Raw genomic sequence first — 27,361 nt, forward strand, 5'->3', positions numbered from 1 at the left:
GACATAAAAAGATATATTTGACAGTATCCATTGTAGCATTTTGCAGGAGGCCAGTAATACACAAAATATACACACTGATACCCCGGTGTACCTGGAGTAGAGAAAGCATAGAAGAGAAACATGACCGTCATGACCACATAAAACTCCCAGCTTGTTTCCGGAGTTACATTCGTGCGCAGAGCATGGTTAAATAACACACAGTAGTATATCAGCGTATCTTCATTAGTGGTATCAATTGGATGTGCCAGAAGATATGTTTTGAACTCATGCAACTTTACTTTTTATTGAAAATATGCCCTTAAATGGGGTGAAAAAGTTATATAAGGTAATGGTTAACCAGACTTCACGCTAAAAGCTTAATTTCACAAAATGTGTACAGCATTTTGCAAGAAAAAACAGCAATTTCACCCCCTATAAAATATATTTCTGTTAATAGACCTCAATAGTTTCCTCTAAAATACAATTAAAAAAAATCCTACCCCTACAGAATACAGACAGTGCTTCTCTAATGCTTTGTTGAGAGATTATTTGTGACTAGTTTTAAATCTGACTCCATCTGGGTAGTATGATTTATTGAAAATGTATGCATGTTTTTCTTAATGAAGGTATCCCGTATTTTCCATTTACTTTATGGAATAGATACAGTATCAATGAGCAATGCAACAATCGCTAATTGGTCTATTTTTTTCTTTCTAGGAAAAGAGGAATAGAAGTCATACAGGTAAGGGACCTTTATTTTTCATCCTTTTGCCGTTGTATTAATTTGCCTCTCTGAAGTGTTAAAATTGACTTTCATGGCTTTGGCTTCTTTGCCATGGCAGGTCTGTGGGGGTGTTGAAGGTGAAGACTGCTCAGAATGTCCTTCCGGACTCGGAAGTAATTGTGTAAAAGCAGCCTTGGAAAGTCCAGTTGCTCTGTTTTTTTTTTTTTACCTTGTGGTGCATCTGGAATTGACACTTTGGGCTGGCGAAATGTTTAATGTTTTTTGTCAAAACGGCTTGGAGTTGGGGGGAAAAAGCACATCTCGTAAATGACTTTTGTGGGTCCTGCTATTCAGTTGAAAGCAACTTAAAAGCACCAGAAATAAATCTTTTCTTTGAAATAGTATAATCCACAAACTGCTTGGATATTCTGTAGATAGCACATTCTCAGTCTGAGTAAATCACTTTGTAGACTTGTTTTTCTTAATTTCACGTGCATACAATGTTATAACCTTTAAAATAGTGTTAGCATTTCTTTTTAGGAAAATATGGCATCACGTTGAACATATTATTTGTTTCGGTCTTTCATAAAGTAAGGAAGACTTCACTCTTTGAGTGGTGGCTGCTGAGGAGCAGGAGCTGCGGTGGCGAGGTGCAGCTCCTCCGTCCTCTTCTCTTCCTCCTGACTCGTGGAAACAGGAAGCTTCCAGGCTTCCATAAGCCAATCACGAGGCTACTGTCACAAGCATGACAGCAGCGTTGTGACTGGTGTGAGCGGCCTGATTGGCTGCACAAACTATGCCTGGGAACCCTGGGACAGTTCTCCACCTGTCTGTGCAACACAGCCCGGTGGAGACCTGCGAAGTGTACATGACGGTTTGGCAGCCCAAGACGGCTTGCCAAACCCTCATACGCATTTAGTAGTGCCCATATCATTCGTCCTCCTGTGAACCAGCCCGTCCTGCCTCAACCTGGCTCTGTGCAGAAAAATAAAATGATAGCAATGTATTATCATATTATTTTTCCTTGTTGCACTGCTTTGAGAGCAGTGGGGCAACGCTTCTCTGCCTTAGCGGAGGAGCCACCACTGCTCTGTTTATTCCCTGCTCACCTTCATATGGCTTACCTTAACTTTCTGGATAATAGTCATGAAAAAGTCAAATAGTGTCTGGGTTTCATGTCTTCCCATGGTCTCTGGAGATAAGCTGTTCAACCTTCTGTTCAGCCAGCTTGTTCGGATGATGCTTTCTGTCCCTTGCTGGGCACTTCTACTTATTTGGAGGTCACTGACCAGTTTGACTGGTAATTGCATTGTATGAGATGCTTAACTGGAAGCGGCTTCGGATAAGGCGCTTGACTGGAAGTCACTCAGGATGAGGTTGGCTTCCGATGTGCAGAGAACCAGTGGGTCACTAGGACTGCTGGCATCTTCCTAATGCATGAGAGGGTGTAGATGGACCGTTAGTACAAGGGGATTGTATGGGTCAGCCCAAGTATTTAACAGAAGATGGATAGTGATTGTGTGTTAGAATTTGGGTGCCGTTAGTGCAGAGTAAAGGAAAGGGAGACATTTACAAGTGAGATGTATGAACAGGCCAGAATGCTGATGTGACAGCTGCAGACCTTGGTGCTGCATATGTTTATTGTACTTTCATTACCTTAGACTGATAAATGATAGTTATCTTTGAAGGATTTTCAATACCTTAGACTAATCGATGGCAGTGATCTCTTTGGAGCAAGTGGAAACGGTGTAGGCCCATGTGGAGGATCCGATTTCTGGTGTAACTGCGTATTGAAATGTTTGTCCGCCTAGGGTTCGTCAGTTAAAATGAAGTAGCCCATTGGGATTGTAGAGCCTTGTAATTGGGCTGGGGTAAGTGATTGCTCCTAAAGAATTGCCACGGTGTTTACAGAGTTGGGGGGTTTCACCCGGTTTCATGTTCTAAGTGGGAAATTATGCAGATACGGCAATATATACTACTACGCTGGCCCAAGTGCACATTTGTTTGATTATTTTTATTTTATACTTTAATTCTGATACAGCTAACACACTTCATTGTTAGAGTTGCAATACATCACTCTACAAACACTGTGATCCAGTATTTAATCTCCTGCCAAATTTCAGATTTATGAATGAACATCTGTCATCTTCGAAATATCGTGTGATATTTTTTGCTGGTTTGATTTACCTGCTCTTTACGAACTCTAACACCTCTGCATTTTATTTTCTTACACTATAGAGCTTTATGTTGTCAAGAGGGCCACCTTTGGATCATGGACATTCGTATGTGTCCATGCTGCATTTTTGTGAACAATTTGCACTGTTAGGTCTAGACATTTTACTGATATTTCCTGTATTTTATGTCATGAACTGTGATTTGTCTTGTGCAATGATCAGTATTTTATCCTTTTTAAGGTTATACATTTTGTACTGTCGTTTTTTTCTATGATTTATAGCATTTTTATGGTTTGGGTCGAAATAAACTTGAATTGAACGACCAGTGAACCTAACAATTATAATGTTGAAATATTGAGGGAAAATATTTGGATTTGACCCTCTGACTTTCAGTAACACAAGTCTCTGTTGCAGCGTCTGGTTAATTTACAGACATAGCTAGAATAGCTGATATTTGTGTGCTAGTAATATTCGGTCCTAATGTTTTTTTTTTTTAGTTTTGTCTCACGAATTCTCTTTCAATCTCTTGATGAAGACCAAATATGCAATAACCAAGTAGTGGCCATGTGTACACTTTTACTTCATTAACAAAAAGGGGGGGGAAAATAAGGGCTTTTAGAGAGGTCCAGCATACAGTGCCCAAGTTACAAATCACAAAAAAGTATGCTGTTCCTCAGGGGTTAGATTAATAAAAGGGAGAGATATATGTGGAAATGCATACCGAGAGGATAGTTATACCCATCACCTCAACCAGTAATGTGGGTCCTAAGGGGAAATTCCCTTATTCGGAACTAGGGCCCTCACACACCCAGCCAGCTGGGTGTCATGCTTCATCATTGGGCCTGCTCCTCGTTGGGTTGGCGCTGCAATACCCAACGGGCTCCCAATGAGGGGCTCTTTGGCGGAGATCTTTTGTTCCTTGCCAATTCGGGAGGGGTGAGTGAGGGGCCTAGAAAGTGTAGGTGTATGTGAAGAGTGAAAGTTAAAACAGGTTAGGTAACCAATATAATTTATTTAACTCTGGTTCCTACCTGATTAAAAGACAAAGGAGAGGCGGTTTTGTCTGAGATAATGAATCAGAACAAAGCGGCACTCTACTCCAATAGGTCAACATGTTTCTTGCCTTGACAGCCCTACCGAGTCTATGGCAATTCGTCAGGACCAAAAAATACATAATGTGAATCTACCTACACCGGGGTATATGTGAAAAAACTACCTACCACTTAATGTATTGCTGCAGGTTAAGAACCCTTAAGTGTGTTCTGAAAGAGAAAAGGGTTACAGCATATACATAAATTGCTGGGTATACTGGCATTCAATATCTCTCTATTATAGGGGTTACTTAAAAGAAAGAACCCTGTAATTCAAAGGGAGTAGTTCCCTTTGACTTTATATTTATTTGTTAAAAATAGCTTACGTAACCAAGTCGCCAAATGAGCAACTTGAGAAAAAAGTTCATATTAGAACAATGGCTCTTAAAAGGAATATAGACTCCCCAAATCAATTTATAAAGCCACGCCTCAACGGTATCCGGCGGGCTAGGACACCAGCGGGCTCAGTATCCTGGAAAATGTATACAAGTAGGATAAATATAGCAACCAAATAACCAAAGTCATAATTGTCATTCCAACGTACTGGTTATAGTGGGTGGCAAACGTGTGTCCAGCAAAATGGCAGATTTATTAAAACCCCCCAGGTGGAAATGTTGCAAAAAGCAGGGATTAGCGTGCATTGACACTAAGGGAAGAGTAAGATGCCTCATAACTTATTACATGCTGTAACAGGTCCTAGTGAAGATCTCCCGTCATGATACCTGCAAGTCTAAACATGGGGGTGTAGGCAGCTAGATTAAAATAAGAGGACGAGCGCGCCTCAAATTACAGGAGCGTGTGTCAATATTAATGTCCAACTGGATGTAGGTCGAGACCACTGCGTTCATAAGGAAGTGTCCGATTGTCCCATTTGATTCGGGGTTGGCGTCCGGCCCAGACCAGTCGTAACGGGAAGCTGCGCAGTGTGGTAAAGAAATGTTGAGAAGTGGAATGGGGATGTTAAAAAACAGGCATAAGAACTGAGGAAGTATCACCATCTTGATTATCGCCACTCGTCCAGCAATGGAAAGCGGTGGGTTTTTATTCTTGTACATTTTTTATGTTTTTACTTTTTTTAAACTGAATGAACTTTTTGCTACAAGTAAAAGAAAATAACTGTAGATTATGCACTGAATGAATGTATCTGTTTGCTTCATATCTGGGCCATTCAAACTCCAAGTGTATAAAATAATGCGAGAGTGCAGGCAAAGCCCCAGAGTCACTTGTAATGTCATTTAAATGTAGGCATTTTAGATCATATACCGCATTGGATAAAGGAGAAAGGAATAGAAGTAAAATACAATGTTCTTCTTTGGAAGGCTTTGCACCGAGGGGGCAGTATGGATAACTTTAGTTATTTCCAACACCCCTACTTGTTTTCTTTTTCATAACATTATTTTACTTTTGAGCATGGGAGTTCTTGATGTGGCAGTAGGAAAAAGTGAATTAATGTGCATTTTACTCATAGATTTTATGGAGTGTGAACCTGTGTTTCTTTGCAGCTTACATTTGTAGTTATCCTTGGGCTGTTCCCAACTGTCACTGGAGGCCCACCTGTGCTATTTTGTCAGTGAAAGGTGAGCTGAGAGACATGAAGAGCATGTGGTGTATCCTACAGTCTGTGGTCAGTTAAAAAAATATATATTTTATAGCACACGTCAAATATTCTTGGTACATGTAGAAAAAGGCAAAAACCAATGTTGAGTAACTAGTATTATTAACTAACCCAACTGGTAATCTAACCAGAATCTAAAATAAATAAAAGGGGTATCCCATATATATTTGCTAACAAAAAAGTACGAACAATCACAATTCTGGTCATCAGAGATGCTAAAGGGAATTTTAAGATGGAAGAGAATTTTCGCAAAAAAGATTGCAGAGTCGAGATGAATTAAGGTCTGAAAAGGTAAGATTTTAATAGTTTCTTGAAACGCAGGCGGTGGGGATTAGTTCTGAGATAGTTTTGGTACAGAATGCCTTTTTTTTTTTTCTAACAGTGGCAAGAAAGTTCTGTTGAAAAAGCTGACCATCCTTGTCATGGGGATCACTGCAAGAAATTGGCTACTGAAGAGCAAAAATTGATCTGCGCAAAAAACACTTTTTTAAAAGAACTATTGATGGACAGAATGCAGAACAATGTCATACATACACCCCAGTACAGAGATCTGGGCCTAAATCCATCGTTTTTTAGGTCGAGGGACCATCCGGTCTGCCGAAGGCAGAACCGGAAGTCCGGAGATCTTATGTTTCTGAGAGTGGCTCTTTAGCCCGCCTCTCTTTTTGGCTCTCCTCCATTGGCTGGCTTCCTAAACGGAGGCCAACCATTGGAGAAGAGAGCCGTCCCTCCAAATAGGCTCCATCTTTTTCAGATTCAGGGGCGTGTTCCGTGCTGTTCTTTCCACTTTTTAGCCACGCCCTTTTTCGAACAGCAGGAACACTCCTCCGAATCCGAAAGTTTGGAAGCTTCCATCCGCCATTTTTTAGCAATCACGCGAAGCTCCGAGGGCGTTGCGGGCGGCGCCGGGCTCGGGAATCCTGTGCACAGCTCCCAGGTGCAGCCTGCTCCATGCCCGGCTGCCCTGTGCGCATCACAGACCGACAGCCTCCTCCCGAGGATCCCGGTGGCTGCGCTCCACCCTCAGCCCGGCCGCTGAGTATTTGTATTACAAACACACCACAAGTAAGAGAAAGCAAACGTGCACCAGGATGCCACGAGCATATAGATATTCTGACGGAGCAGATTACAGTATTTATTGTGTCGTGTCTTCTATGCTTTACTCGATATTGTAGGACAATGTCGCATGTATTCTCCGTCCGTGCAAAACTGGGCTTTTTTTCTATCGGTGGTAATGGGCGGGGTCTCAGGCAGCTATTTGTTTTTATTTTTTCAACTCTAAAAACGAGAGCGCCTGCTCCCCGCTTGAAACGGAGTATCGAACGCAATAACTAAAATGTCGGCTCGGCTTAGCGAAATGTCTCGGCCGAAAAAAAACAAGCAAGCACCGTCTTCAGAGGTCATTTGGAGCCGCAACGGTAACAGCTGTACAACAAGCGTTCTAGGTTGTTTTTAATTGTCTCCCCTTTCTCCAGCAGCAATAATTCTTGTTTATATTATGAGGATGCTTTCCGCGCAGCAGAAGCACGCCATACTTTGGGGTCACGTGCTTAACCCCGGCGCATGGTTACAATGCAGGAGTCCCTCTTTGTTTTCATTAATGTGTAGCGAAGTGCTCGAGAGGGAGGGCGCTAGACAGCGGCGCTCACAAGGCTTAAATAACTTATTGTAGGGGGTGTCACAAAGACACCATATATTTTTTTTTGTCTCCCTACCACAATTGTTTAGCATTCGCCCGGCGCAGCCGACCGCAAACAAGTGTGCATTTGTCCGCGAAGCGCATTTGTTTGTACCTTTTTAGGTCGAGGGAACATCCGGTCTGCCGAAGGCAGAACCGGAAGTCCGGAGATTTAATGTTTCTTAGAGTGGCTATTTAGCCCGCCTCTTTTTGGCTCTCCTCCATTGGCTGGCATCCTAAACGGAGGCCAGCCATTGGAGGAGAGAGCCTTCTCCTATATCTTATGCTTATATATCACTACCTCACAACATCCCTCTCCCTCACTACCTCACTCTCTATCTATCTACCTCACTCTCTCTCACTACCTCTCTATCTCACTACCTCACTCTCTCTCTGCTAATGCAATAGGTATCACATATGCAAAAAAAAGCTAATGCCAATAGAAATGACAATGCCATTTATTTAGGGATACAAAAATGATAAAAAAATGAGCAATACCAATAGCTCTACCTATAATATTGCCGAGACAATTGCATTGAAAATGCTTGTTTGCTCTCCATGCCATTCCAGTTTGGACCCAGCCATATGCAAATCAGTCTTGACACTGTGCCCAATGGGAACAGTCCAGCCTGAACTGCCAGGCCCTCCCTGGACTGGAAACAAGCATCCTAGGACTGGTTTCGGAGGTTCATCCCTTTTCAGCCAGGATAGCTTGATTCCAGTGGCATGGAGAGCACGGGACTCACGTCTGAGCATACCCGTCCCACTCGGGGTGACAAATGCAAAAAGGACTATTGATGGACAGAAACCGGTCCTAGGATGCTTGTTTCCGGTCCAGGGAGGACCTGGCTTGGCAGTTCGGGCTGGACTGTTACCATGAGGCACAGGGTCAAGACTGATTTGCATATGGCCAGGTCTAAACTGGGGTGGCATGGTGAGCAAAAGAATGATGGATTTAACCCAGATCTCTTGACTGGGGGTGAATGTTTTGATTTGTTCTGCATTCCGTCCATCAATTGTGTGTCTTTTGCTCAAAAACATTTTTTAGCAAGAAACTCTAGAAATTTTTTATGTAACCACTTCTGTGATATTACTAAAGCCCTGACAGAAATTCTGTGATTTATTGGAAGCCACGTTTACCTCGAAGCCGGTGAAATTTAAGCTCTTCGTTTTAAACTAATTGTAGTTAACTAGGCATTCAGTTGAGACCAAATAAATCTCATCGCACAATCCATGTTCGGAAAAAGCGTTCCCAAGATTTTTAAATGCGAAAAGCAGGTTTTAGCAGTTTTCTACACTTGTTCTTTGAGTCTTTAAGTGAGTCGTCATAAATGATCTTTAAATGCAAGTTTAATACTGATTGTCTTTGAGTATTTAGAGGCCAGCCTCTTAAGTATTTTCGAACATGTTTGAACCAGGGCAAGGAATGAAGGGGAAAGGAAACACAGGTGCTGTGGTGACCCCTCCCCCCGCATAAAGGCAAAGCGGAGTGTCATATTTGCAAGCCTTGCCTGCACTACTGTTTGATCAGCAGATGGTGCGAAGAGGGAGAGACACTTTCTGTGACTTCTGAGTTCCACTTAAGCATCGTTGAACCCCCAAGTTCAGTACTCGTCCAATATCTTGCCTTCTGGGATGGAACATGATTTTCTTATAACAACTATATTTTGATGTTAGAACATTGTTGTAATATGTAAATGTACACATTTGATATTCCACTCTCACATGCTGGCCTGGTGCTTTTGTAAGGTGAGGGAAAGCAGCCGCCTTATGGCACCACTTAGTGGTGTAGACGCATTACTCCAGAAGGCCTGAAAAGTGTATTTGTTTGGGGATTGTATGGTGAATGCTTCAGCACAGCGTCTTTTGCCCATAGCTCTGAAAATCCTTGCATCTTTCTGTTAGAATATCCTTTCTTCAATCGTGCATTACATTTTGTGATTCATTGGATAAAAGTCGCTCGCAAGGGTATTCGAATTCTGAATGTCCAACCCCCTCATTGTATGCGGACTGATCAAGCGCCCTACTTCGGGACTGGAATTAAAAGTTCAAACATGACCAAAAAAGGTATTAAAATAAACAGTGAGTGACGTTCGTGATATAGCGCTTTATGCATGTTCTATATTGTGTGGCTGCTGCTAAAAAAGTAAGCCTATTACAAATGTAAAAACTCTGTTGGCCTGAAATTGTGTCCCCTGGTGCGAGGTTAGTGAACTGATATGGGGCCAATCTGGGAGGTGTAGTTTGTCCTGTTATGATCTCTCTAAGAAGAGTATTTGCTCCCTCATCTATAACGCAGTTTTCAAATCTGTTGTAACTACACCCTTCTGAATTTAATGCCGAATAAGAATTTGGCAACAAATTGAATGTCAAGTCCATCCACTCAGCTGTTTCCCTATCATCTTTAAAAACTCACTCTTAACATTTATTTACATAGCAGCGCCATTTTCTTTTCGTTTCCATTACTTTTTGCGACTTCCTTCTCCTCTGCTGCTTGCTTTTAGCTACAGAATGCATTCATTATCCCTTTTTGTGAAGGGCCGCTCTGTTCCCTGCCTCCTGGTGCTCAGTAACATCTGATATTGTGTTCTCGTTTCTCATAGCCCGCCTGGCTGCTGGTACTTACCTCAGCCCGCGTCAGGCTGCATAGGCAAATAGCTCGAACATTTTGCTACAGTCATCATTTGCATTCCGCTCTTTCTCGCCCATCCCCGAGCCCCATAGAAACGGAGAACCCGTGGGTGGAATGCGCTGTGTGTTTAAGCAATTCTGGGAGCGCCTGGAACACGGTATTTTTCCGCGGCGAGCCGCGTTTGATGGACAGGGCTAGGCGTGGGGCCAGCGCTCGTGATAGCATCGGGCTCACTGGGGAATCTGTACGTTAAATGTGTTTTTATTGTAGCGATTCGAAGGGGCGCCGGTGGCAAGACACTACCAGTTCCGGAATTTCGTGATTTCGTTTTCCAAACCTTTATAAATACCTCGACTTTCAGACTGCGTAAGTAAATTACTAGATAGCCCCCCCCCCCCCCAGCACAGGGTTAAGTAGAAAATGTTTCATGGCAAGACATTTTTTGTGCGAATGAGCTTACAGCATGCAAAAAACAGAAAGCTTTTGGGAATTTGGTATGTTTGTGCCACACGAAATTTGGAAACGACATGAACTTTGCAAGTGTCTTCTAAATGTGGTCCATGCCTAGTTCTAACATTTCTCATTAATGCAGTGGCCTGGCAAAATCGCATCTCTTGTGCCACTGCCATCTTGTGTGCTGTGACTCTCACTAAGGCCTTGCACACGATATCCGTTTCCCCCGTTGCTATGCTGATTTCGTGCACTTTGGCATTCACGCCCTTATGTACGGCGCCCATGCTATTCGTTCTCTTTACCTCCCTATTGCACGTGTGCATATACAAAAGATATTTCACGCGTTATTGTGGTGCTCTGTATCTTTGGAATGTAATTCGTCGACCTTCACTAAAATACCATAAGTAATTGAATCAAAATTGATCTTTAAAAGTCCAATATTTTTATGCTCCGGTTTCATTTTGAATATTCTCTCAGGCATCCCAGTACCAGCCTTGGGAATTTGCTTTCCTAGCCAATCTTGAACCGTGGATTGATATTGATTCCTATAAAGATATTGATTAATGTGAACTTCAGATACCTTCAAGATAATAAAAAAAAGTGAAACTTTAAGAGTGGTGTTCCTGTGTTGAGACCTGAGAAAGAACTGTGGGCCTTTGCTGGCCGGGGTCATGGTGCTAGCCTTGTCTGTCTCTTTCTAAATTACTTGGTTGGACAGATGTGCAATTTATGAGAACTGTGCAGGACAGTACTGATCAAACTAGACTGTAGAAACCAGGGCCACCACATTTAACTTGGACTGTTAACAACTGCTAGTGTTAAAACATCTATGCAGACCCAGTATCTTAAGCACCTTTTGCATTATCCACACAGTTGAGCATGCCTAAGTCTAATTTACCGTGGGGGGGGGGGGGGGGGGGGTCACGATTGGGGCCAGAATTACGGAGTATTGCCTGAAAGTAGCTGACTGCACACCTGAAAATTGAGATCCGGGTTGAGGTTGTTTTCTGTGCTTGAGTCCATCCACTGCAAAACTAATGTCAGGTTCTCTATTGAGTGTAATATTGGAATTTAACCTTTTTGGCACTTATGGGAACTTTGGCACAGTGAGATAATGTAAATTGTCAAAGATCACTGTTGGGAATGATGGGAGTTCAGCTGTGGTCTTTTAGTTATACAATCAGAAAGTTTATCATTAGATAGCAGGTGATTTTTTAAGAATAATGGCGGGAAAAACGACATTTGATATTTGGATGCCGTCATCTTTATAATGGCTAAATCGGGCTTATATTTTAAGCACTGAAGGGGAAGCTGAAAATCTTGTAGCTTCTTAGTTCTTACAACAATTTGTTGCACACATACCTAACAAGAAGGCGTTATGTTAACCGTGAGCACCCAGGGGCAGAAATGGCCTCGATTGGGGTTCTGAGTTGTCTTCTCTTCCATAAGTGATTGAACTAAGCACATATAGATACTGAGGTGGTTTAGATTGCAGCCTTCATGCCTTCATGGTCTGTGCTTGGTGAAGTCCTCAGCACAGGAGGGCTTACAGAGAGACTCCGACAGCTGCCATGAGCAAGTCACCTTGGCGCGCGCATTAATACATCTGTTTAGCCATACAGAGCACACTGTGAATGGTAAACAATCCAAGTAATAATTCATGCACAAGAAAGGGACTCCCAGCTGAAGCCACCCTGTCACAGGACACGTACCAGCACATAAATATGCAACGGCACATAGCAGTGACTTAACGACCTGGAGCAGTTTGAGATCCATAATTCATGTCTTTTCCATATGGCTCACATGCTGTATCATATGCCGTTTTGTGTGGAGACGAGAATGCGATCCAGGTTGTCACCGCACAATAGTACTGCGCCAGTGTTTAGATGAAGAATGCGAAAGTGAAGAAGTACATTAACGAAGACTGGATTGTTAAACGATTATCACGAAAAATATATTTAACATTGCACTCATAACTATGAAGGTACAATTGTCCAGAATGAAGAAAATTACTAACACATCAAGCCTGATTCTAATTCTAATATTTATGCTTGGCCTATGGTTATCCCAAACACTAACCGTGTAAACAACCCGAATTCCCACCTGAACCACTGCTATAACCTAACCTGTAACCTCAAAATAAGTGTGCCCCTCCGCCTTGATATAGCACTAATACATAAGGCCAAACACCTTTCCTAGCTGGGTCTGGTGGCTAGTGGACTAATGCGTCCATTGCAAGGGCCTGTGTTCGACCTCATGGTCACAGGTTCAAATCCCGGCGGGTCCACTCAGCCTTTCATCCATCTGAGGTCGATAAAATGAGTACCATTGAGTTGGGTAACAATGAACATCTGTTGTTCAGCGTCAAGAGACCTCTGGGTGAACGTGCGCTTTACAAATACTTATGTAACCATATAATAACTCTGACCACAACACTAACCCTAAACCTAACCATAACATTTTGCATTTATTCATTGATGTTTTGTATAGCGTGAACTTGACCCAAAGGTATCGAAGCGCTTTACAGAGTTGGCACAGCCGCAATAACACAAGTTACATATGGCGTAAATGTAAATACATAGTAACAGTATGCAACAGAAGTATACAATAGTAGGATATGTGGACAATATAGTTTTGAGGTAGTTACGGCGGAAATATGTTAGAAATGGGATTCTCTAGTTGGCAGGTTGTTACCCTGTCCAAGTAGGTACCTTTCTTCCTAGTCAGGATAAGGGGGATACACTACTGAAATAACCCCTTCTCACCTCCATGGTAGCTTGGCAAGAGCAGTCAGGCTTATCTCAGAGGCAGTGTGTAAAGCATTTGCACATAACATACAGTAATACAGTGGAAAAAAACGACAAAAGGGCACCACACCAGTTTAGAAAAATATCCAATATTTATCTGTGTAAAACAAGACCAACACAAAAATCAAACCTACATTATTAAAAATATGCACTTTACAAAAATAACCTTACAGCCGGTGCTACCGCAGTGCTGAAAACAACAAAATCCAATAGTTTCAGTTGACTGTGTCGATGCGGACCGGTGTCTGTGTCAGAAGACTTAAACCGTACCTTTTGTTACGGCCGATAGCGGCGGCGTGGGCCGGCGGCGGTTGTCATCGAGGCTGTGGCGTAAAGCAGAGGGGTGTGGTGCCCTCAGGTCGCGGTGCAGGCTGCTGCTCGGTGGCGGTTGTCCAGTGGCATCTGTGAGACCAGGGCTGCGGTGCGAATCGGGGCGGAGCTTGTCGTGATGCTGACTGCCATGGTGCAAGCTGTAGTGTGGGACAGGGCGGTGATTTGTACAGCTTACGAGTGGTGCCCCCAGGCCACGGTGGAGATGTCAGCTGGCAGTTGTCGTTGGTGAGACCAGGGTGGCGAAGCGAGGCAGTGCAGAGTGTGGTGCCCACAGCTCGCGGTGCAAGCAGTGGCTCGGTGGCGGCACGGTAGTCATTGTCTGTGAGACCAGGGTTGCGGTGCAAAGCGCGCAGGTGCCCTCTGCAGTGCTTTCAGGTAACGGAACCCTCGACAGTCTTTGTGACGCCGTTGGGTTGCGGTTTTCCTCTGTGGCAACTGAGACAAACGTCCCAGAGGTGGAACCCAAAGGAAGGTGAAGTCTTTACTGTTCCTGAAACTTCGTGAACAGGGGGCAAGCTCTACCTCCAGTCCTTGGAAAAATCTGAGATTGCAGAGTACAGTCCAGTCCTTTCTCTGCCCAAGAAAGAAGCATCCACTGCAGGCCAAAACAGCAAAGCACACAGCAAAGTGATAGTTACTTCTCATAGCTTCTCCAGCTCTTCTTCTTGGCAGGTTTTGGAGTCCAAAAGAGTTCTAAAGATCTGGGGTCTGGGCCCCAAAATTTATACCACATTTTCCTTTGTTCTCCTGTGGCAGAGAGTCTCTGTACTTAGTCCAAACCAGTTCGGTACTCTCTGGCCCAGCTTCCTGGCAGGAGGTGGAAACAGCATTGTGTAAGTTAGACCAGGCCTATTCAGGTGCAAGGAAATCTCATCCCACTACTGTAAATGCAGCCCAGGTCTATTCAGCCCAGACCTGACCTATCCAGGAAAGGCAGGTCACACCTCAACCCCCCCCCCCCCCCCCCCCCCAGTGGCTGTCTAAAGTGAATGCACTTCCCCAGCCCCTGTCACTTCAAAGCCAAAGTCCATCCACAACACAGCAGAAGAACAAACGATGATTAAGCAAGAAAATGTCTAGTTTCTAAAAGTGGCCTTTTAAACTACACTATATAAAAATCATCTTTACTAAAATATGCATTTTTACATTGAGTTCAGGCATGTTAAACACCATTTCTCTAATATATAATATAGTGCTTTAGAGTTGGCACAGCACCAATTACACGAGTTGCGTGTGGAGTAAATAATACATAGTAACAGCGTATAAGAGAAGTTTATGATACAGTAGGATAAATGGACGATATAGTTCTGAGGTAGCTACGATTAGGGTATTGCGAAGGAGGGGAGAGTAGAGTAGAGTAGAGCAGAGTTTTTCCCAAGGCATTGATGCTCATATATTTTTGGAAATTGAGGGGTGGGAGCAACAGACCAGTCAGATGGTTTAAGGTGGAAAATATAAACCTAAATCTTCAAAATTGGCTAATCCCAGCATTAATCCTAAAATACTAAAATCATTATCAAATGAGGAATACCTGTTGACAATTTTTATTGGAGTTTCGTCATGATTAAGATGAAAAAAATAATTTTCACTTTTTTCATTTTTTTTGCACAAGGCCAATAACAATAGAATACTATAAGTTGCAATGCAAGCGGTCACCAGTTGAACTGATAAAACTAAGATTTAAAAAATTTGATTTGCAAAAGTAAATCTTTAGACTGGCGGCATAGACCATCTGATAGCTCCAGCAACCAGTGAACACTAAACAGGAGGTTTTTTTTGGATGCCCTTCTCCAGAGACTACATCCTCTGCCAACTGGGTCAGGCCTCCTCCCTCCTATCCAAGTTTTGTTCCTTTATATTCTGTGTTGAATTTCTGTTTCCCACTTGACTATTGATTTGAACATTAAAGAATTGACTGTTCGTACATAAAGTGTTCTATGAAAACACAGAAAACAACACAGTTGTGCTGACACATATATGCTGCTTTTCTTTAAATGATTTTTATGACACAAACAAGATTGCTCCGGATCCATAACATCCAGTGTTACATGATTGGGTAGTTTTATGATATGTTAGTATTTGCTCAAATCATCCGTGAGGGTATATTGGTGCCTGCAGAAGGAGGTGCTGGCTTGCCTGGGATCTACTGGAAGAGCCAGGGTTTGAGTTTGTTGCGAAATGATATAACTGAGCCAGCGACTCTGATGTGCAGTGGTTGTTCCAGGCTTTGGGATCTAGGTATGAAAATTAGTGCCTACTGGCTTGGCCGAGTAGAAGTTTCTAGATATGTGGAAGATGATGTGACTGTTCATGTATGCAGGGCCTTGATTGGGCAGTATATGCACATGTGAGGAGCTTGAAATGTATGCGCTTGTGAACAGGGAGCTAGTGGGGGTTTTCGAGTTAAGTGGTGATGGAAGTGTGGGGTGGGAGGTTGAGCATGAGTCTGACTGCTGCTTCTTGGATGGTTGGGGAGTCTCTTGAATAACTGTGCGGTGATGGCAGACAGAGAGCGTTGATATAGTCCATCTTGTTGGTGATGGGACGGTTCTTCAGCAGTGGGTTGGGAGCCACCTAAAGATTTTTCCTTGGCGCTTGAGGTGGTGGAAATTGGAGGAGGTGACCAAGTTGATATGGCTGGTCATTTAAAATTGTATGTTGATTAAAATTCCTACATTTCTTGCTTGGTTCGATGGGTTGGCTGTTGGTCCTATTTCGAATGGCCACCAGGCTGAACTCCGCAGTGAGGGGTCTTTCATGAAGAGTACCACATCTGCCTTGTCAGAGTTGAGCTTTGGACCAGCTGTTCTTAACCTTTTTTAATTTGTGGAATCTCAGTAAATGACTATTGAAAGACCCCCCCCCCATCCCCCTGCCTGAGCTATTTCTACACTTTGAACCTGAAAAAGAAATACACACCTACAGAAACAAGTATACATACTAAAATGGAAAAAATCAGTAAATATTTTTTTATTTACTAACAAAATATATATACAACATTTTAATGGAAAGGTTGGAGTTTACAAAGTTTTGATTTACTTCTAAAAGAGAAAGCGATATGCAAAACTATAGCTTGCCACTTTGTCTTTTTTTGCTCCTAATGCATCCTCTTTTTGTCTGTGCATACTAGTGCTTCAATGAGGCCACCAATTGCCCTTACCACTGGTTGCTGTAATTGTGCTGCTCCTACAAATCATGCTAAGTGGGCCAACCTTATTTTCAGCCTCCAATTTCAAATTCATTTCGCATTTACGAAGTTTAGAAAAAAGTTTTCAGTTTTACTCCTTTATTTGCATATAATTAATTGAACACACAAAGGCAATGCAAGAAGTATACCACTGGCACACACTAGGGGTAGTATCCCAACCCCTCATTTTTTTTTTTTCAACATGGTATAGATCCAGTCAAATGCAAATCAGTCTTGACCATGCTCCAATAAGAACTGTCCAACCTGAACTGCCAGGCCAGTTCCTTCGTTCTAGTGGCACAATACGAGTGTTACCCACGTCTGGTTATACCCGTGGCCTCTTAGGGCATTCCATCTAGCACGCAAAAGGTGATGGAGGAATTCTTGCAATTGGTTTGAATGCTACATCTAGTGATTACCAGTTTAAACTCCTCATTCTTTTGCCCTTCATATCATCAGTTTGGATCCATTAACACCTAAATCGGACTTCACCTTGCTCCATTAAGAACAGTCTAGCCCCAACTACCAGGCCAGTTCTCCTTGAGATTGAACGCAAGAACCCAAGACCGGTTTCCCCATGCTTTGGGCTCTTCAGTCTGGTGTAGGTTGGTTACAGTGGCACGATGAGAACCCATGCATATCCTTGGTCACTTACGGATTTTACGTCAAACACACAGAAAAGGCGAGGAGAAGAATGCTTGCAATAAGTCTAACCACTGGCAATGGCTCGGGGTAGCATTCCAACCTATCATTCTTTTGCCTACTATGCCACCTCTGTTTGGACCCAGCCATATGCAAATCAGTCTTGACCCTACTCCACTAAGAACAGTCAAGCACAAACTACCAGACCAGGTCCTCTCAAACTCAACACAAGCAACCCAAGACCGGTAATGAATAATAATAAATTAACCTGCTAATTGGATTTAATTTTCTAAACTGTGTAGGGCCCTCTGGAATAGGTGTGACCGCGCACCGCATGTTAAGAACCACAGCTTTAGACAGTCTTCATCAGCTTGGCAACTTTGGACATGCAGGAGGTGACTTAATCTGGGTGTTGAGGCTGTCGCTGGAGAGAATGAATTGAGTATCATCTGCATAGGAGATGAGAGCGTGGGTTCGGACGATGCTGGTGAGCAGTCATGTAAACATTGAAGAGTGTAGGGCTGAGCAAGGATTCTTGGGTTGGGTTTAAACGAGGTGGAAGGAGCCAGGCTGTTGAACTAAGTACATCCAGTGAGGAAGGATTTGTTGAAAAAGGAATTTTGTAGCGTTGAGTGTTAAAGAAATTGCAATGGACTAAAAACCCCTAACATATAACAATGATGCAAATTCTGTGAATTACAGAACTGTTTAGAAAACCTTTTTTTTTTTTTTAAAGATTCTAGTTACATGTAGTGAAAACAACTCAATAGGTTGAAAGTGTATTATGCTAATAAAATCAAAAACACTCTGCTCTTTTTGTGACATTTATGCAGTGCCCCAAGTTCAGGAATATTGGTGTACTGAATCAATCATAAGATTGTTGGTCACCCCCGAAAGTCCTTTTCGAACCCAAGTTTCACATTTTTCGCTTTGCCCACTTTACCACATCTCTTGCCTAGGTTATGTATTAATTATTTAAGGACCATAAATCTGATTCATTTTGAAATGTACTTCTCACAAACCGCCACTACATATGTCACTACTCGTATCCAAGTTTGGAGAGCTTTGGTGGAATTGGATGTGAAAAACATTGAGGGAAATAGTTTGCACACAATCCACCATATTGTTGTACGCAGTTCACATTCTTTGCACATTTCAAACCACAATAACATTCAAAAGTAGTCTTTGCGGTGAACACCTTTTATATAGTGACCTCTGTACTGCGACATTCTGCTTTCTCACTTTCCCTCGTGGACGTTCCTCCAGGTAGTGCTTGTGAATGCACAAAAAACATGACTGAGCCTAATTTGCATAAAAAAAATGTATGCATAATTTACTGCAGCACTTGGTCGGAATGAAGCTGTTTGTTTTGTAATTGCGCATGCGGATATTGCAAATCATGTTTTGTTCTGCTGGCTCTGTAAGGAGGCCGTAAGAATAAGAGTCCTCTCTCCCTCAGTAGCAGGTTGCTCTGAGGTGATGAGTAGTCGAATAACATTCAGGCGTGCCATTTACCATAAGGTTCAGGGGCTTAGAAACTGCAGTAACGTTTAACTTTGCTTTTGCCACGAGCCTTGTGTCAATAGGGAGCGCTTGTTCACGGATTAGCGCATTACTTGGGCTGTCTTCATTTGCTTAAGGTGTATCCCGTGGCTCTACATCTGAATTTACCGCCCTCGGGCAGTCGTGGCCTCCGCGCCTTACCTCTGCGTCTCGTGGGTGTGCCTTCCTGCTCCGGCACAGTACATTTATTTCCCTGTTCAACCTTTGCTCCAGGGAGGTGAAGCACAATTCGGTATTATCCGGTTTACTCATTCACAGCCAGGCTGGCTAATGAGCGACATGGGCACAAGATGCTGTTCGACAAGAGAAGCCCGCAGGACGGCGCGCGCGTTAATCCAGACCGCTTCGCCCGGGATGAGCCAGCCTTCCTGCCCAGGCAGGCCGCGCGCTTGGCAGGGGCCGCGGCTGTCTGCTGTTCGTTATACATGTCACGAGGTGCAGGCCCCCAAAGCCGCTGTTCAAACGCTCGCTGGCCTGGCGGCTTCCCAGATAGAGGCGGGGCCAGAGGCGCAACCAGAGCCAAATTTCGGGGGGGGGGGGCTCAGCAAAAATTTCGGGGGGGGGGGGGGGGGGCTGAACTTTAAGCAATAGGCAGAGTGGAGCTGCAGGGGCTCTTAGAAGGGGTGAAACAACAGGAAGGCCTCATTAACATGCAAATGGTCTTTTAAAAACCAGTAAAGTGGTCGGGTGCGGCTGCTTTTTTGCCCGGGAAGGTGTCTCATCCCGGGCTGCCACACACGACGGGGGGGGGGGGGGGGCTGAAGCCCTTTGAGTCCAATGGGTGTTGCGCGCCTGGGCGGGGCCGCCATTTGGTTCTGGGAAGAAGCGTTAAAGGATCCGGACTTTGGCTGTTACAAGGAACCCGCGCCCTCGTGACAATTTCCAGCTTACTCATGCCTGCTTTTTAATTTTATTTATTTGACTTATTGAAGCACATGCTTCAAGCCGAACTGTGGTTGAAATTCAGCTTGGCCGATTCCAGATGGGTTTTGTAATGGACGAAGATGCGGTACACGGGTTTTTAGGGCTGACTTGACAGTGCATACATCCAGTTGTTTACAATGTACATAGTGTGGACCAGCGCTTTAAGTTGAATACAAAAATTGGGCGGTCTCTCCAGGGGGCGTGGCAAATGTAATTAAGGGCGTGCCTTAAAACACATAAGCTAAGCATCCGTGCTTAGCATAGTGTCCCGCTAGACTGGTATTTTGCTGCTTCTGTCATTGCATCCAGATCTAAAATACAGCAAGTAAAATTACACCTACAACAACCCAGAACTATTGGCTTTGTCAGTGGTTGTTAATTGCATAAGATAAATAAGCAGCAACTATGGCTTTGTTGTACAGAAATTGAAAATGCTTCTGTTTTGAAATGATGAGACTAATAAGAGAACTATAACGAGTCTCTTTGAAGTTACCTCAAAGGCAGTGAAAGTTGGTACTGCTGCATAGTTGATATTTTGTTTTTCTTGATGAGGGCAAAAATAGAAAGCAGGATAGGGGCCTGTCTCAGCACCTGCTTTTTAGGTCTCGTGCCTAGCGTTGCAGTGCGTAGCACTGCTCGCACAGCGAGAGACCTCTTGTACAAGGTTCCAAAATCGAGCCAGGAATCTCACATGCTCGTGCATGTGCTTTTCCTTTTGGCTTACGCTATTGGGCTTTGCGTGCGTATTTTTTTACAAAGAGAGCACGCAATAGGCCAAAGGCGGGCGCATTGCTCCGCCCATGGCCTCTTGGTTTCTGTTACGCGCACCCCTGGCATGTTTCAATTATCGTGCCCAGACACGGGCGCGATAATTGAAACTACATGGCTCGCTGTGGCGCGCGCACCACTCGTGGGCTTCTTCTTTTTGGGATCCATTTTACAGGGAAGCAACTAAATGAAAGAAGGAAAGAGGTGGGCTGCTCGCGCGCACCACTCGTTTCCTTCGGCTGTTGCTAGTTTCATTTTAATTTTTAATTATTCTGGCGAAATACACGTAGTTCCTGAATTTTGCGTTAAATTAAATTTGCCAAATTTCTCAACTTTGCATTTCCAAATTGTGAATAATTTTCTACATGCTAGAGAAGGGTTCACGCAGAAAATGTCTCACAGAGAGACATGTAATTATGGAACCATTCTGCCGGTAACTCGCAAGACTTTTATGTGAAGTGCGAGCTTATCCAAACACTCAAAACAGCTGGTGCTGTAGGCCACGTACCCGCCTCCCCGGAAGGATGAGGGCACGAGCTTCTTCCATCAGCTGCAGAGGAGCAGACAGCACTGGCTGGTTATTTGTGGTGAGGGGGCCCCCTGGACCTTGGGCTATTGTTAGACAAGTGGCAGTGGTGCAAGCTTCTATCATACACACCAGCTGTAGCATGGACTGCAGCACAAGTGTCCAGCTCACAAACCAGCATGGACAGCAGCGTAAGCGTCCATCTCTCACAAATCAATTGTAGCAAAGGCTGCGGCGCAAGCTTCTATCACACACACCAGATGTAGCATGGGCAGGAGCAAAAGCTTCTATCTCACACCTCAGCAGTAGCATGGGCAGCCCAGTAAGCCTCCATCTCACGCAACTCAGTTGTAGCTCAGGCTGCGGCGCAAGCTTCTATCACACACACCAGATGTATCCTGAACAGCAGCACACACTCAGATGTAGCGTGGACGGTGTAGTGCAAGCTTATGTCTCACGCACACATGCCTCAGCCTAAGTTTTGGCAGCAGAATCAGATCGTGCAGAAAAAGCACGGAAGAGAGTGCAAAGTGCGCACAGGCCTGCTTCACAACCCCCCTAGCTTCTATGTCACACACGATGTAGCATGGACAGCAGCACAAACTCAGATGTAGCATGGGTGGTGCAGTGCAAGCTTCTGTCTCGCACAACACACATGCAGATCAAGCACGAGGGAGAGAGCAAAGCGTGCACAGACCCGCCCCACAACTCCCCAGCCCTCTGTCAGACATTACAGGTGCCCCCACGAGCCGCTTCCTGTCACCGATCGCCCGCCGGCACAGTGCCTCGCCGGGCAGCAGTGCCAGAGAAGCGAGGCCTTGAAAGGAAGCCTACCCAGGCCTTTGCCCTGCCTGGCATCGCAGGTACTTCGGTGCTGTCATTAATTTCAGAAAAGACCCCTTTTGTTCTGTCCTGCCCTTGACAAACTCGCTGCTAATCACCGCATCCAACAGAAGAGTAGAGTTTAAAATGCATTGATGTATGGCTGCTCTGGATATATCAATCGAGTTTGGAAACCGCGTGAACATAAAGCGCACAGTGAGAATGCAAACGGGTGTCACTTCCTACAGTGCATCAATGCTGGATAATTTTGCATTTTGGCGCCATGTAATATTTTGCATAGGCGCCACATAGTACTGCCAGCGAGAACAACTTCATTCTCAATGCGAGAACAGCAACGCCTCTTGCTCCCACAAGCCCCCCCTGAGGAGACACCCTTACTCATGGAGATATTGGTGTGAGATGAAATGCTGTCGGTAAAACTAACTTGGGGCATGCACACCTGTCATCTCGCATGTGTAGTGAGGATGGTTTTCGGCCAGTCTTGGTTTTTCACTCACCAGCACAATGCATGCCGGGGCTTGTAGTTTCCTAATACCCTATATTATAGCAAGCCTACAAGTCTACCCTACGCATGTGCAAAAAAAGCTGTGCTTGCCCTTACCGTTAGGCCACACAAGACTACCATCATACAAACCAGCCTTCCTCATGTTCTGGTCACTGAAGAACAGTCCAGAAAGAAATATGTACCTCGCCCACTGCACTTCATTGTCATCTCGGGCTGCCCTTTACCTGCTCACCTTAACAGAGCTCTCACAAGCAGCTCACCCAATCCAGACTCATTCTTTGAAGTCTGGGACTAGTGGTCCTAATTATCTCATTATAAGCGCCTTGTCGCTCAGAACACAAGCATTTGCAATGCAATAGGTCTCGCATTTGCAATGCAATGGGTCTTACATTTGTTAAAGTTAGAGCTGTTGAAAATGACAATGTTTTTTACTTTTGCTTTTTTTATACCATTGGCAATAGTACTATGCAAATATAACAACTCCACTGCAAATAAAAAAACAAAGGTAAACCTTTTCAACATCAACTGCTCTAACTTTAACAAATGCGAGACCTATTGCATTGCAAATGCTTGTTAGGATTGCCGGTGCTGAGCACCGACAGGACCCAGCCACCTTAAAGCCCTGGTCTGGGCTTTGGGCCAGCTCCTTTGTTGCATTGGCTTGTTTGAGTCTTCTCCTTTCAGCCGTTAATTTATCACTGTATCCCAAAAGCAGTTTGATGTATAATTCTGCCCCCTAGGATGGGGGCCTTTTTTACATCTAAAAAGTGCACTTAATCATCACTCTTGTTGTTACCTTCACTTCCTTAATTTACATGTGTTGTACACAAGGCACATTTAAAAAAAAATACAGGACACATCAGCTCACTCTAAGATAAAACACCAAAAGTGCTAGGTACGTCAGACTGGATCCCGAGATTTTTCTTTAGCAGGACCCCTGCATGTCAGGTGGTGGCGTCAGTTGACTCTGTGTCTGTCGTTGGTGTCGTGCTCACCGGAATGACTTTGCGGTGTCTACTTAGACGCGCCTCTGCACGCTGACGTCCTTTTTACTTTTTCCGCGCCAGCCTAGCGCGATCCGGATGGAGCTACCCCTTAGTCACTTCTTGACTAAACTTTTTTCGACTGTTGTAGACTTCATTTTTGAGTCTACCGACTCCTGGTGTGCGCGGGATGTCCCATCGACGGACCGGTTCAAGCCTTGCGAGGCCTGTAGCCGCCTGATGTCTATTACGGACCCCCACTTCGTGTTCTGTTCTCCAGGACTTTTTGGTGTGAGCTTAGTTCGCAGACCCTCCTCTGACGTTTGCATTGCTGGGGTATCTAGTCTAAGGTAAGCAATCTATAACTAAAAGTCTCTTTCAGATGAACAAGTTACTTACCTTCGGTAACAATGTATCTGTAAGACATATGTTAGTTATAGATTCCTTACCGCCCCACTCATCCTCCCTGTTTTGTGAACTGACTTCTAGAGATAGGGGTACTCCCTTCCAAGACCCTAGTTATTTGCACGAGGTGTCAGTGTCTAGCATGGCTTCGCACTTTTGGTGTGGAAAGTTGTGTCAGAACTGACGTCAGCACGCAGGGGCGGAATCTAATTAGACACCGCAACGTCATTCCAGCGACCACAACGCCAACGACTGACGCGGAGTCGACCAACGCCACCTTCCGACCTGCAGGGGTACTGCTAAAGAAAAATCTCCGGATCGAGTTTGACACCTGGGGTAATTCTCAGGTAAGGAATTTATAACTAACATATGTCTCTTACAGACACATCATTACCGAAGGTAAGTAACTTGTTCTTTCACATGCTTGGCGACCTTCGCAAAGCCAAGAGATCTGACTTACAATGGAAGATGCAAGCTAAGCCTGTTGGCTTTTCCAGTGCCTGTTGAACATTGGTTTGTAGATGTAGAGTGGAGAAAAAAACAAGAGAAGCTCTATTTTTTAATAAAAAATACTAGATGAAACCAACACATTGCTGAAAGATGCTGCCGAAGTATTTTAGGAGATGCTCAAAACCCCACATGTCTGCAAGTAAATCCAGTGGAAGTCTTTTCTAACTGGTCAACTGGAATCTCACTCCTTAGATTCAACTATCAAGAGTTCTCCTTGCACCTAAAGAATCTGTGGTCCTATTTCCACATCAGGTTGACATTTTTTAGCTGCCTGTAGTGGAGGCAGTCTGACAAATTTAGGATGGTGGATTGGTGCTCCTGAAATTTGTGAGCTGTGGGTGCAGAATTATTTCACAACATTGCAAGTTTCTTTTGCCATCAGTTTACACAGGAGACACGTAAGTTTATTGATATTTGATTAGTCAATTTGAACCTTATGTCAGTGAGTCAAACTTAAATGATAGGGGAATTTGCAGGCTAAGTCTAGTAATCTATTAGAGATGACAGTCCACCTCTGTCAACATCCACAATCAATTCCCAACTTTCTTCGAATTTGAAAGTCTTGAAACAGCTAATAAGTGTTGGGGACAGAGTGGAGAATTTTTCTGCCTCGGATACACAGAACTCTTTTCTGTTTGAGGATTCAAATGGTAAAGATAAGCAACAAATGTAAAAATATTATAGATGTTTTTACTGAAAATATTGCCAGTTTGCCCATCATCGGTCCTGTGTACGAGAAGAAGTATAAATACCAGTGCAGTTATGTCTGGTCCTTCAAACCTCCAGACTAAATGAATTTAGTAGCCTGTGGGACGGTCACATTTGGTGCACAGCATATTAAAAAAAGTTCAAACGCCAAGCCCAGATTCCATCTGTAAGCGCCTGCATTCTCTCTGTATCTTGGCTGCTTTCCCTGCATAACTCGTTTGGTATTCTGTGTGCCCTCCAGTGTTATTTTTGGTGTTTTTTGGTGGAAGGTCTCATCTGTTACACAGACTTCCTTGCCGCGTATGCAAATGGCAGCCAGCTGGAGAAGACGCGTGTGTGTTCCTTGTATGGTATAGAAGCTAACCTGCACACCCTATACCTGCTGTACCTCTGGCCTAAGCAGCATTTGCCTAACATCAGAGTTTGATCTAAGGGACTGGGATAATGAAAGTCTGCCAGATCAGGCGCCTCAGTGCTTAAACTCTCCAGCACTGGGGTCCACCTCTTGATGGCTAATAACCAGAGTCCACTCTGAGATACCCAAATGGGCTTTTACTGAGGCGAGTGAGCGAGAAGAGAATGAATTCTTTTCAAGTGGATTTTGGCAGACATTCAAAAGAAAGCTCTAAAATGTTATTGCCACTTTACGCCTAATTCTTGATGCAGTAGTAAGCTTTACCATCATCCAGAACTCCAGCTTCGAGAGTAAGGTAAGACTAAGTGACTACTTGGTCTTAACCTTTGTAGATGATGAATGTCAATTCCTACTAGGTAAATGCTGAAATCTAAGTTTTTGCAGAAAATGTGGATGTCTTGAGGTTCTTTTATGCTGGTAGCCTCTTGACAGTATACCTTGTAAGATCCTGTGTGTACCTGGCTGTGAATCACATGGTGACTCCCTTCTCATGTTGCTTTGCTCTAGAAGAAATCTTGGATCACACTTTCTAATGAAGTAGAACATCAGGTTCTATCTTGGATCAAAATGTGATCATTTTTCATGCTGCCTTGAGCCAGATCCCCCGCATTCTTAAATGTTGTTTTTGGCATTCAGGCCTCTTTACTGAGATGTATGTATCTAGGCTGTTCCCACTGTGCATCCAGACTTTACTTCTCACTTCACCAGGTTCCTGAAAAAAGGCCGCCTTTGTCAGTCAGAGAAAATGCTTTAATCCTACAAAAGACTTGCTTGTGAAGACCAGGACACCTCTCGCTCCTCCTCCTCCTCCTCCTCCTTAAGCCTCTGGAATACCTTTGGTTCCACTGGATACATTGTCGTTTTCCATTGGGCACATAGTTTATATCCCTCCAATAACTAAAACTTTCTTGAGTTTTACGCAGGCCCTATTCCAGTAGTGTCTTCAGTTCCAATCTTTTATATGGATTTGCATGTCCTGAGGCCAATGTTCCCTCTAATTATTTTTCTGTGTGTGCAGCAGTGAAAGGTCTTTGTGCACTGCGGTCAAGACTGTGTGCTCCAAGCAACTGATCATAATTGCAAGTTCAGCGCTCAGTGGTATAAATCTGTGGCTATTACCACTCAAAACATTTGTTCACCGCAAGAGTGAACACACATATTGATACCAGTATGGGATAGGGATGTTTTCCCAGTTAAATATTAGTGAGAGTTAATGAACATGTGGTCAGCGATAAGTTATGAAAAATTGCTGTATTGCAGTTGATTGAGTGTAATATTGAACTTGACAAGATGTATGATTTGATAGAATTGTGCCGGGAATGGGAATGGGAATGGTGATGGACATGTATAATGTTCTCTTTAAAAGAAAATATAGAATGCTATACAAAGAACGATGGCTTGTGTGCAAGTGGGGATGGTTTTAAGATTAAAATAAGGTGGATACAAACTCCTCCACCTGCACAGTTGTAAGTGTGGCAAGCTTTCTATGGATATTGGCAAATGTTGTTGAATACTTGTAATTGACCCAGATTTCTTGATGGCACAGATATGGAGTAGGGGTTGTGAGAATTAAAATAGTCCGTGGTATGGATATTTCATGAAAGATTTAGCCCACTCAGACAAAGTGACCGAGAGTTCATTAGAGGTGACACCTCAATGGTTTGGTGGAGGGTCTCAGTGGGTGGATGAGATTGCTAGTGCTGGGTGTAAGGACCCATTTTTTAGAGTGAGCATAGAATTGCTGAGTGTTAATGAAGTTGAATAGCAATTTGGGTTAGTGGATAGTGTAGTAGACCACTCAAACCTTGGGTTTTAGGAAGTATATGGCATAGAATTAGGAAACATAGGATTATGGCCAATGGTATGGTGGAATGAGATGAGGCTTTGAAACTGAAT

At 43.8% G+C, this 27,361-nt stretch overlaps 1 protein-coding gene across 2 annotated transcripts in view; it reads left to right on the top strand.

Annotated features, from left to right (window-relative positions):
- ITPK1 (inositol-tetrakisphosphate 1-kinase) overlaps positions 1-27,361 on the top strand; it is a 596,101-nt gene that overhangs the window by 232,606 nt on the left and 336,134 nt on the right. For both annotated transcript variants that reach the window (XM_085626490.1, XM_085626489.1), the window contains exon 3: positions 697-721. In XM_085626490.1, the coding sequence (XP_085482616.1) occupies positions 697-721 (25 nt within the window). The remainder of the gene's footprint in view (positions 1-696; positions 722-27,361) is intronic.

This window comes from Triturus cristatus, chromosome 9 (assembly GCF_964204655.1).
Source record: "Triturus cristatus chromosome 9, aTriCri1.1, whole genome shotgun sequence".
Lineage (NCBI taxonomy): Eukaryota > Metazoa > Chordata > Amphibia > Caudata > Salamandridae > Triturus > Triturus cristatus.